At 40.7% G+C, this 12,165-nt stretch overlaps 1 protein-coding gene across 3 annotated transcripts in view; it reads right to left on the bottom strand.

Moving 5' to 3' along the window:
- Positions 1-330: 330 nt before the first annotated feature.
- Positions 331-12,165, bottom strand: part of bod1l1 (biorientation of chromosomes in cell division 1-like 1) — an 88,799-nt gene continuing 76,964 nt past the window's right edge. For all 3 annotated transcript variants that reach the window (XM_070870911.1, XM_070870912.1, XM_070870913.1), the window contains exons 12-15: positions 6,477-6,591; positions 6,194-6,326; positions 4,840-5,019; positions 331-928 (exon numbers count right to left, since the gene is read on the bottom strand). In XM_070870911.1, the coding sequence (XP_070727012.1) occupies positions 808-928; positions 4,840-5,019; positions 6,194-6,326; positions 6,477-6,591 (549 nt within the window). In that variant the 3' untranslated portion in view covers positions 331-807. The remainder of the gene's footprint in view (positions 929-4,839; positions 5,020-6,193; positions 6,327-6,476; positions 6,592-12,165) is intronic.

Here is a 12,165-nt window from a genome sequence, read left to right as displayed (position 1 = left end):
AGTCAGAGCTTCACTGTTTCATGAAAAAACTGTGAAGATTGGAAAATGCGCATTAGATCCAGGCTCCAGATAAGAAGCTCCCAACACTGATGACTAGCTTGCTGTCTCTATTTTGTTTAAAAAAGTTCACAGGTTTAACAAAATCTGATATCTGGAGCATGATAGACAAAGTATGCACACAAGTATCACATATTATACAAGTTTTCAAAACATTATATGATGCATTAAAATTAAAACTTCAATACAATCTTTGCCTAAATAACATCATTGCACCAAGTTATTTCATGGTGTGAAGTGTTTCCAGGTGTCTCAGCATGATAAGGCACTATATAAACACAAGTATTTTTTTTTATTATAAACCATTTGAACATGCTCAATGAGTTTTACGTGAATACAAAATATTTTGGTCAGCTATTCCAAGGATGTAACATATGGAACATTAACAAGAAATGCACATTAACAATGTACAGCATTATATTGTGAATAGTTGCATCCCTCAGTTGCTTAGTTTCAGCAAACAATTTTGTCAATTAAATAGGATCTGGTAAAAATAAAATACATTCATAGAATGAAAACTCGTACTTAAAATTGCAAGTTACAACAGGTAAAAGCACGTCAACATTTTCATCACCATTTCCCATATACAACACAAAAGTTTAAGTACAGTAAAAAAAGACAGTTTTAATCTATCAATACTGACTTCACATTTCCCTTACATTACTACAACAATTATAACTTAATTTATAATACACAATATACACAATAGCTTAATTTCGTTATCAGAGTGGCAATATTTAGCATTCCTAGTTATCGCTTTGTTCTCTTTGGTGGCACTTCTGCAATTTTATGCTGTCCTCTTCTGCGTTCTCCTGGACTCGCTTCTCGTTTGAGTCCTTGTTTAATCACAGGAGATGGCTGACTTCTTGATCTGTGAAATGACAAAATTCCATGACATACAGAAGACATTGTAGACTTAGACCCGAATATTCACTTTGGAATTCTAAAAAAAGAGGCAGACAAAAAGCAGGAAACTATAGACCAGTTAGCCTAACATCTGTCGTTGGGAAAATGCTGGAGTCCATTATTAAGGAAGCAGTAGCGGGACATTTGGAAAAGCATAATTCAATCAAGTAGAGTCAGCATGGTTTTATGAAAGGTAAATCATGTTTGACAAATTTGCTGGAGTTCTTTGAAGATGTAACGAGCAGGGTGGATAAAGGGGAACCAGTCGATGTGGTGTATTTGGATTTCCAGAAGACATTGGATAAGGTGCCACATAAGAGGTTACTGCACAAGATAAAAGCTTCAAAGCTCACGGGGTTGGGGATAATCTATTAAGCATGGATAGACGATTGGTTAACTAACAGAAAACAGAGTCGGGATCAATGGGTCATTTTCTGGTTGGCAGGGATCGGTGCTGGGTCCTCAACTATTTACAATCTATATTAATGACTTGGATAAAGGGACTGAGTGTAATGTAACCAAGTTTGCTGATGATCCAAAGATGGGTGGGAAAGAAAATTGCGAGGACACAAACAATCTGCAAAGGGATATAGACAGGCTAAGTGAGTGGGCAAAAATTTGGCAGATGGAATATAATGTGGGAAAATGTGAGGTTATCCACTTGGACAGAAATAATAGAAAAGCAAATTATAATTTAAATTGAGAAAAATTGCAAAGTGCTGCAGTACAGAGAGACCTGGAGTTCCTTGTGCATGAAACACAAAAAGTTAGTATGCAGGTACAGCAAGTGATCAGGAAGGCAAATGGAATGTTGGCCTTTATTGCAAGGGGGATAGAGTATAAAAGCAGAGAAGTCCTGCTACAACTATGCAGGGTATCGGTGAGGCCACACCTGGAGTACTACGTACAGTTTTGGTCTCTGTATTTAAGGAAGGATATACTTGCATTGGAGGCTGTTTAGAGAAGGTTCACTAAGTTGAATCCGGAGATGAGGGGGTTGACTTATGAGGATAGATTGAGTAGGTTGGGCCTATACACATTGGCGTTCAGAAGAATGAGAAGTGATCTTATTGAAATTTATAAGATAATGAGGGGGCTCGACAAGGTGGATGCAGAGAGGATATTTCCACTCATAGGGGAAACCAAAACTAGGGGACATAGTCTTAGAATAAGGGCCGCCCACTTAAAACTGAGATGAGGAGAAATGTCTTCTCTGAGGTTTGTAAATCTATGGAATTTTCTGCCCCAGAGAACTGTGGAGGCTGAGTTATTGAATATATTTGAGGCAGAGATCGACAGATTTTTGAGTGATAATGGAGTAAAGGGTTATGAGGAGCGGGCAGGGAAGTAGAGCTGATTCCATGCTCAGATCAGCCGTGATCTTATTGAATAGCGGGGCCAAATGGCCTGCTCCTGCTTCTATTTCTTATGTTCTTATTCTGAATCACAACTCTCAACTTCATTACAATGTGGCCCGGATTTTCCTCAGTGGCTTTGCAGTCAAATCTACAATGGGGCACAATTTCATGCTCACCCAATCAGCCGAGCACTGACCCTGTCAAATTTTTTGGTGTCAGTCTAATTTACATATTTCAGGAGAGTTCCCACAGGGATTACCACCTGAGGAAAGAGGAAAAATGGCTGCTAGAGGCCTTGGTTGCCTACAACAGCAGAGTGGTGTCAGCCGGCTATGGAGCTGTGCTTTGTCCCTGAAATTTCCAAATTACAGCAGAAGTGAATCGATTGGCAGGGTGTTATTAAAAAAAACATCTTTTGGGGGGCCTTCCACTGGCCCTGAGCACTAGATGCCAATAACATGCTGCAGTTATCAGAATCCATCATTGATATGGCAGCCATAACTCAACAACTAATGTCACTTCTGGCAGAAAATCCCAAAACTATTGTGGGGAGCCAAGTTAACAGCTCCCCAGTCAATTTCCAACCCCAGGATTATCCCAAATCAGGTGGATTGCGTCTGTCAAAAAACAGGGAGGGGGAAAGAGAGCAAGAATGTGGTGCATGTGTAAAGGGGGTGGAGATGGAAGCACGTGAGCCAGGCCTAACAGAGGGCGGGGGAACGTGATCCATCTTCCCATTTGGATCATGTTCTTCCCTGTACCCCACTGTTCAGTGCTTCCCCCACAAGATCCTGACCCCCTCTCTTTTCCCCTCCCAACTTCCATCCCCCCCTCTCTCCTCCCAACTTCCATTCCCCCCTCTCCCCTCCCAACTTCCATCCCCCCCTCTCCCCTCCCAACTTCTCCCCTTCCCAAATTCCATCCCCCCCTCTCCCCTCCCAACTTCTCCCCTTCCCAAATTCCATCCCCCCTCTCCCCTCCCAACTTCCATCCCCCCCTCTCCCCTCCCATCCCCCCCTCTCCCCTCCCATCCCCCCCTCTCCCCTCCCATCCCCCCCTCTCCCCTCCCAACTTCCACCCCCCCCCTCTATTCCCCTTCCAACTTCCATTCCCCTCCTGTCTCCCCCAACTTCCAACCCCCACACCACCCTCCCACCCCCACCTCCCAACTTCCCTGGTACTAGTTAGTAGCAATAGCAAAGCACATTACAGTGCTGAAACAGTAATCATGTCAGAAGGTGGTACATAGGAACAAGATAGGTCTTTTGACCCATTGAGTATGTTACTCCGTTTTGTTGGCCATGGTAAATCTTTAATCACAATTTCTGACCCTTTTTCCATAACCATTAAAATCCTTGTATCTCATTTATGTCCATCTGGAGCCAGGCATTCTACATTCTTACAAATTTTTTCTGTAAAGAAATATTTTTCCTGAATTTGATTTTAATACTCAGCCAACTACCAGATTATGTCCCTCTTTTTCTGGATTCCCTTAAAAGGAAATAGGTGTTTTCAAAATGCCATGTAAATTCCCTTGATTATTTTAAACATCTCAATCAGATCCTGTAAAAATAACCCAAGTTTATCAATTCTACCATCACAGCTTTCTCAAAGACCACCTCAGAGATGGGCACTCAAACCCCAAAAATGAAGTCTGACCAATACTCGGTATAATTGAGCATAAGAAATAGGAGCAGGAGTAGGCCATTTGGCCCCTCGAGCCTGCTCCGTCATTCAATAAGTTCATGGCTGATCTAATCTTGACCTCAACTCCACTTCCCTGCCCGCTCCCCATAACCCTTGACGCCATCATTCATAAATCTGTCTATCTCTACCTTAAATATATTCAATGATCCAGCCTCCACAGCTCTCTGGGGTACAGAATTCCAAAGATTCACAACCCTGAGAAGAAATTCCTCCTCATTTCCATTTTAAATGAGTGACCCCAGAAAAAGTGTAATATAATCTTGTATTTGGCTGAGTATTAATCAATTGCTGATACATTACCTGTTCTGATGAATTCCAGCATCTCTAACTTTCCTGCTTACTTTATGCACCTGCATTATCTTCCTTTTCCCCAAAAATATGTTCAGAAAGGTACATACTGAATTTTGCATCTTACATGATTTCAGTGTGACTTTAATTTGCTTGCTGATTGCAAATTGAATTGACAAATATCACTATAAAACAGCAATTATTTTCACACTTCAACTTCTTGTGGTATACCAGTGCATTAGTTAAAATAAATGACAAGGTAGCCTATTTAACAGTTGTAAACCATATAACAAACAAGTAAAGTAAACCAAAACCAAATTATCTCCCAAAAATCTGTAAAAGTTAATTTTAAAAACATCCTGGGCATTACATTCTGGAGCTATTTTGTTTGAACCAATTGAAATGTCTCAAGAGGAAGATAATTAAATATGCACTCATTTCAAACAAGAATTAAATATGCACTCATTTCAAACAAGAGGGATAAACCGATCATTACAAATGAACATTTGCCTTGTAGCCTTACCTTGTGACCAACACTGTTGCTGGAGATTTCCGAGCCTTTGAATCAGACGTTGGTTTCTCTTTTGCTGAAGTTGATGAACGCCGTTCTCGTTCAGTTACTGGTACATGCTCAGGGCTACTTATTTTTTTGGCTGCACGAGTGGTTGGTTTATTCTGAACGTTCGAATCAGATGTCTGGCTTCTAAAAAAATGGATAAAATATCAAAACTGTATATACTGAACTTGTACAGTAATAGTCTGTCCCTTCGTAGACAAGATTCTGAATGTCAAGTATGCTGCAAAGTTTTGGTCAAAACGTTTTATTTTGTGCTGTTGCTGCCAAAATCCCAGCAGTAACATGGACAACTAATCCCTTCAGTACTATGTGATTATAGTCATTTCCAACAAGGTACTTATGAATTTAACTGAAGGTCACTTATGCAACTGAGCCCAAAATGAATTATAAGAACATAAGAAATAGGAGCAGGATTAGGCCATACAGCCCCTCGAGTCTGCTCTGCCATTTAATACGATCATGGCTGATCCGATCATGGACTCAGGTCCACTTAGTCTATATACTGGTGCAAGAACAATAATGCAAGAAACACAAACTGATTTCTGGAAAATGTTAAACTTGCACAAGGAGTTGGTAGCACTCTCATCTGAGACAGAGGTTCTAGGCACAAAGCTCACTGCAGAATTTGAACACAGTTCTGTGCAGTGCTCTGGGTGTGCTGCAATGTCAGAGGTGCCGCAATGTCAGAGGTGCCATGTTTCAGATAAAACAATGGCTGCCTTTTCAGCTGCATGCAAAAGGCACTGCTAGAAGAGAAGCAGAGCTTGCCTGGTACCCTGAGCAACATTCTTCTCAATCAAAATCAGCAAAAACAGATCAAACTGGTCAATTATTTTGTTTACAATTTGTAGCACCCTGCTGAGTTCAAATTTGCTACTGCACTTGTTTACAAGACATTAGATATGAAGGGTTTTGGGATGCCCCGGAAACATGCAGCTAGAAGTTCATTATTTTTATTGTAAAAGCCAAGGGATACTTTACTACATAATAGGTGCCCCTCAATTCATTAAAGCACCACCAATTGGCAGGCTATGATGTAATAATATATACCAGCCTTCTTCAGGTTATTTACTTCACAGAAACTATATTTAAAAAAAAATAATTGCAATTGTACAATTATTAATTGCCGAATAGTGTTGCTTCTAAAATGTACTAAATAAAATTTTAATACATTAGAAATGGATTAAGTCAGTGGAAGGGATACATTAAGTGGATTTTTCCCTTTCTGAAATGTACTACTGTATAGGTAACTGAAAAGTAATAGTCTTTGAATTATGATAACTACAGAGCAGCAAACTACCTTGCTTTTTCTTCAAGCTTTGAAGCAATTTTGCCTCCAGACTGCGTTGGTCTTTCTTCATTTTGTACTTGAACTAGCACAGCTTCTTCAACAGGTGTGGGCATATGTTTGTTCTCTACTGCAGATTTCTCCTCTTAAGGTATAAAAACGCAGCAAGAAAATATTTTAATACTGGTAGCTAAAGGCTTAAATTCTTACAAGACATTTGTAATCAAAAAATAGCCCTTTGCTTCCCCCCCACCCCCAAAGAAAAAATGAAAAGCGGAGATTACTTTGTATATACCTGAATGAAGATACCTCCGCTTGAAGGGATTTTCTACTGGAGTATATGGACGCTTGGGTTTTCTTTCTTTCTGAGAGGAACCTCGCTCTTCAGCACCTTCTACAAATTGCTCCTCCTATATTGGGAGGAAAATTTGTATTAATACATTATATTTAATTCCTTTAGAAAAGAAAATATACATCGGAGCAGAAATATGAATTGCACAAATCATCGTTCCAGAATCCCCTCAAAAGTTTTACTACACAGGACACATGTGGGGAAAGAAAGTGCTATTGTTACAATGCAATATTTTGCCTATGCAGATAGAACCTCCCTTCTTCGGGATTCCCTTCTCCAGCACCAACCCTCATCCGGCACCATTCCCGGCCGCTCTGACATGAACAAATTGAAGTCCTTCTTCCCGCAATCGCTGCAGACTCCCACAATCGCTGGCCTGACCCCGCGATCCACCGCTCGTCCCCCACCCCCCATGATCTTGATCGCACTCCCAGACCAAAGCCAGCCAGCTCCGATATCCCCTTGCTCAGTGCGTGTACCATTCAATTTAACTGGACCTCTCGTTGTCCGCCAAAATCCCTTATCCGGCACAGGCCAGGTCCAGAGAGAGATTCAACCGGATAAGAGGTACAACTTTAGAAGTAATTCACTGTGCAAAGCACTGCTAGTTTTAGATGTAAAAGGCAAGTAAATGCAAGCATTATTTATTTCAAGGAACAATTTTAGTGAGTTTACATAGTCACCCCCACTAGTACAGGTGCAGCGTCCCGAATCCGGAATTCCGAAAACCAGAATTGTCCGAAAATCAGACATTTCGGCGAGCGGCGAGAAGCGGAGGATTGGCGGGGTCTGAAATCCGGCAAAACCTGAAATTCAGCACGGATTCGGTCCCGAGGATTCTGGATTTCAGACGTTGTACTGTAGTGCATGTGTGTGGATGTTGGTTGAGATCAGCTGAATAGCCTGCAACATTCTCTGTCTAGGTTGCAATTAGGAATGGCCACTTTGGGGATGCAGAGATAGCTGTTAGTGACCATCAAATTATATCTCAGCCTTCAGAAGGGTGCAAATTGGAAAAAGGTAGATACAGTACAAGTATGTGGCATGCGCAGCGTAATGAACAAAAACAATGACTGGCAGAAATCAAAGATTCATGTGCAATTACGCCATAAGCATTTACAAAAAGAAATACACATTCAGACCCAGTATTACATGAATCTTACTGAAGCAAAACACATTACATAGTACTTTAAATACCAGAATACCTAACCCTCGGACATTACTGGTCTAAGACTGATTTTGTTCAGTCTTTTAAGTGTGCAACATAATGAGACTATAAGCAGCAAACGAGAGTAGAAAAACATTTTTCAAGTTCCTCCGGATCATACACAGATTACTGCACATGGCCTTACAGAGCAAAAATCTATACAGCAAAATGAATGAGACTCAGCAAATGATGACCAGATAGGCCCAAGTAATCAAACAACAGATACAAATACCATAAAACATTTTAAACATTAAAAAGCTGACCCCGAATAAAAGCAATTATTTCCATTAATGATAATTAATGGCAAAACAATTAATGTAAACATCTTCGAAAAGAAGAGCAATTTCCACTACTTGGCAGTGATCCTGATCTGAATTTCATTGCTTGGGGAGGGGCGTAAGACAGAGTCAAGGTGAGACAGAGACAGTCTTTGTCTAGAAAGGAGCTAAGGCACTATTCCGATAGTGAAATAGGAGATGTACATGCTCACGCAGTGCTGGCATATGCAAATGGTAACAGAGGGCAGCAGAGAATTAGCTTATTTCCTAACTATCTGGGATTAAGTCCATCTTTGTTGGCAGTTTACTTCAGAAATACGCTAAGATTACTAGTTAAATCAATGCTACAACAACTTATCTTTTAATGTAAATAAGTGTTTCAGGGATGAAAATAACCAGAACAGTGAATTGTGAAGGATTAGAGGGTAGGGGCTCCGGGCAAGATCAAATAGGCAAATTTTGAGGAAGCCTATAAAGCAGGAGAGAGAGAGCACTTTGCAGAGGGAATGAGGGAGAGCAATCCTGAGTCCGGGGTTCAGATGCCTCAAAGTGCTGAAGCTGACAGAGCAGCGAAAAGTGGAAGGTAGAATTGGAAGAGTCACTGGAGTGTGTACTGGAACATAGGGCAGAATGAGGTTGCAGAGATGGGGAGGGACTATGACATGGGTTGGATCTGTGGATAAGAGCAAGAATTTCAAAAATGTGTAGGTCGACAGGGAACCAGTGAAGGTTGAAGAGCACAAGGATAATAGAGAAGTGCAACTTAACATTGGATAGAATATGAATGGTGGACATTTGAACAAAAGTTGTAATTTGAGAGAGGTAGAACTTGCAATGTCGGCACTGGTGGCGTAGAATAGTGCGAGTACTAGAGACATGCCATGATTGTGGAGGTGGAAATAGGCAGTCTTGGTGGTGGCAAGGGTGAGAGATTTGAAGCTCAGTTCAAATTCAAACAGAACGGCAAGGCTGTGTACTATCTGGCTCAATCCGAGGGAGCAGACAGAAGAATGGCAAAGATGCAAAATTTTAAGCGCGTGCTAAACAGGATAGTTTTGGTTTTGGCGATGCGGGGATGAAGAAATTATTTGCTCACATCAGCTAAGCACTATGATGTCACCAAACAGCAGCAAGTAGGCAGAGAAAAATGGGACAAAGATAGAGCCTTAGGGTACAACTGATGTAGATGTTAAGGGAAAAAATGGAGCAATGGCTTTGTGATCTGAGGTAGCAAGACCTCATGAGAAGTCAAGGATGGGCATGTGGGCATGTATGAGGATGGAGTGTTTTGTCCATTCCTTTACTCTTATATGTGGTCTACATCCATTTTTTGGGATCAATGTTAAAAAAAGTTCCCATTCCTCGTTATGTCCCATTGATTTTTTACTCCCTAGAAATGTCAGGATCAAATTTTCTGAGCTCTTGAACCTCACTCCTTTACCTTCCAACCTCAAACAGATACAAAAAGAATCTGTAGGACGGTATTGAGTGACTGTGCGTATAATTATACACATTGTCCACATCTCATGAGTGTCCATAAACCATGATCAATAAAATCATTGAAATGCAAAATAAACTACTCAACATGTGTACATTTTTGCAAACTGGTGGATGTGAGTAGAGTGCACGTCATGAAGAGCTCATGTTTTCCATTTATATAAATAATTTGGACATCGGCACTAGAGAAATGATATTGAAGTTAGTGCATATCAAATTAAGTGAGCGTGGCAAACTATGAAGAAGAATGCAAAGAAATGTGAAACAGTGAAGAAAATATTCCTAAGGAAAGACCATAATAAAGCTAATGGGATTCTGGGTTATATTTTGAATTTACACATTAGTCAGGCTACTGTTAGGAGTATTGTGCACAGCTCTTGGCCCAACATAATAGGAAGGATACCACAGCCATGGAAAATCTAGTAAACATTCACAGATTATATCAGGAATGAGAGGCTATTCAGTTTACTCCTGTTAATTTGAAGTCAGTTTTCGATCCATTTAAAAAAAAAAATCCAATCATACGAATTTGGGGTAAAATTGCAGTCGAAGGCTTCCTTCAGACGAACGCCTCCGACCCGAAAAAAATCTACGAAAATACCTTGTGGTCCCAGAGGAATGCAAGATTCATTGTCAGAGGCCTTCATTCGCTGTGCAGCATATGGGAACATGTCCTCCAGATACGAATGCGTATCCTGGAATCATGTGGTCCTGGACCACCAATCATTATGCAGTATTCTCATTGATAATAATGGGAGTTGTTTTTGCAAACTTCCATTACTATTAATGAGAATACCCCCCTAAAACAAGAAACACAATAAATAAAAAAAAACACTTCACATATTTAAAATTAATTGAAATTGAATGCAATTAAATGTTTTAAGAAAAGCATTTTTTGGGGAGAATTAAAAAAAAGGGTTAAAAATAAACTTACCTTAATGGACAGGGTTCTTAAATATAAAAATGATTGATTACATTTAATTTTTCTATGTTTTAAAACTGCTTACACTGTTAAAAGTAGGCTATATGCCTGCTTTTACCAGGCATAAGAGTTTGAAGGACATTCGCTGGGCAAGAGTTGGGCAAATAGCCCAATCTCTGCCCCGCGGATATCCTTCCTGCAGGATGCGCTGGATCTGTCAAAATAAATTTTGACAGATTGCAAAAGCCGATTGCAAAAGCATGTGCATTGCGTGCTGAGAACCTGCATTTACGAAGCCTTGCCGTGTGCATGCACACATCGTACATACCCGGCAAGACTGCAAATTTCAGCCCATTAATTTTAACGAATGAGCGGACACTACAGAAACAAAAAAAATCAAAACATCAAAGCAGCTAATGAAATCCATATGATCAAAACCTGAGCACTGTATAAACAGCACAATGTAAAGTTAATTTTGCAATATTCTCCGATTGCGATGCTTCCTGCCAACAGCCACAAGAATGTCAGCCACTTCTTCAACAAGCACACATAGTTTGGTAAATTACAGGCCAGCAGCAGAAAAATTGACCAGGAAAGCTACCATGCTGTCTTAAAAACCCAAATGGTTCACCAATTTCTCTTTCAGGACAGGGAACCTGCCATTCCTATCCAGTCTGGGCTACACTTGACTCTGATCCACTCTTTGTGGTTGACTCTTAATGCTCGAGCAGTCACTCAGTTCTACAAACTAGAGACGAGTAATGAATGCAGCGTTGCCAGCAGCATGCATTACTTGAGAGCAAAACAAATTGGAGCCATTCCTATGATAGAGACTGGTTTGCTATCATTGTCTGCTTGTCGGATCCACTTGTTTGAGCCTTTTCCTCAATCTCACTAGCAGTAACATTCCTGCACAGCATCAACAATTATTGGTCAGCAATCCCTCAAAATGGATTCAAACGTCATGTCTTCTAACAGTTGCAAAAAAGAACTCTCGCGCTCCAAGAGGTTTTCTGCTTCAGTCAGTGCCTGCTGTCTGTTCCCATGTGGAATCCATAACGGTCAGATGCAGCTGGTAGGTTGAATTTACAGTGGAGAAAGCTGTTGCCAGTGGATTCTGACTTTTGTCGCAGGCACTTCATGTAAGCCCCACAGTTGTTAACTATCAACATGACTTTTCTGTCTTGAGATACCCTGCTTTGGACAAAGTGACAGAGCTGCTCTTCATATGCCTTATTGTTGTTTCTGTAGCTTACACAGGCAGAGTAGTAGCACCATAAAAACAGTGGGGGGGGGGGGGAGAGAAGGAGAAACTCAACTCCTAATCAGCAGAGCTTTCTTTCTCCTCTGCCTCCTCCTCCCCCAAACATGCTAGTACAAACCATGACAGTAATTTGCTGCTCTGCTTTTCTCCCACCTGAACATTTTTGGTTGATGAAAGTTAGCATTCCGTTTAGATGCAGCTTCTGTCCAAGGCCAGTTTCATCACCAGAAAAGACACCTTTGGTTTATGAGATAGCAATTCAGGAATTTTTATTACTTACCCAATTGTTGATGCTTTCTGTGGAAATGTTGCTTGCTGTCCCAAGTGTCAAATTCTTCGGTGAACTAATTCACTTTTTCCTGCAAGGTGAGGTTGGGTGGCCCAGGGATGTTAGTTGCTCTAGCCTGCTTGAACCAGGTTGAATTCAAATTAAGCTATAAATTTTACTGGTTAGGAGCCATTTG

Source organism: Pristiophorus japonicus, chromosome 2 (genome assembly GCF_044704955.1).
Source record: "Pristiophorus japonicus isolate sPriJap1 chromosome 2, sPriJap1.hap1, whole genome shotgun sequence".
Lineage (NCBI taxonomy): Eukaryota > Metazoa > Chordata > Chondrichthyes > Pristiophoridae > Pristiophorus > Pristiophorus japonicus.
This window is presented reverse-complemented; position numbering and strand designations above follow the sequence as displayed.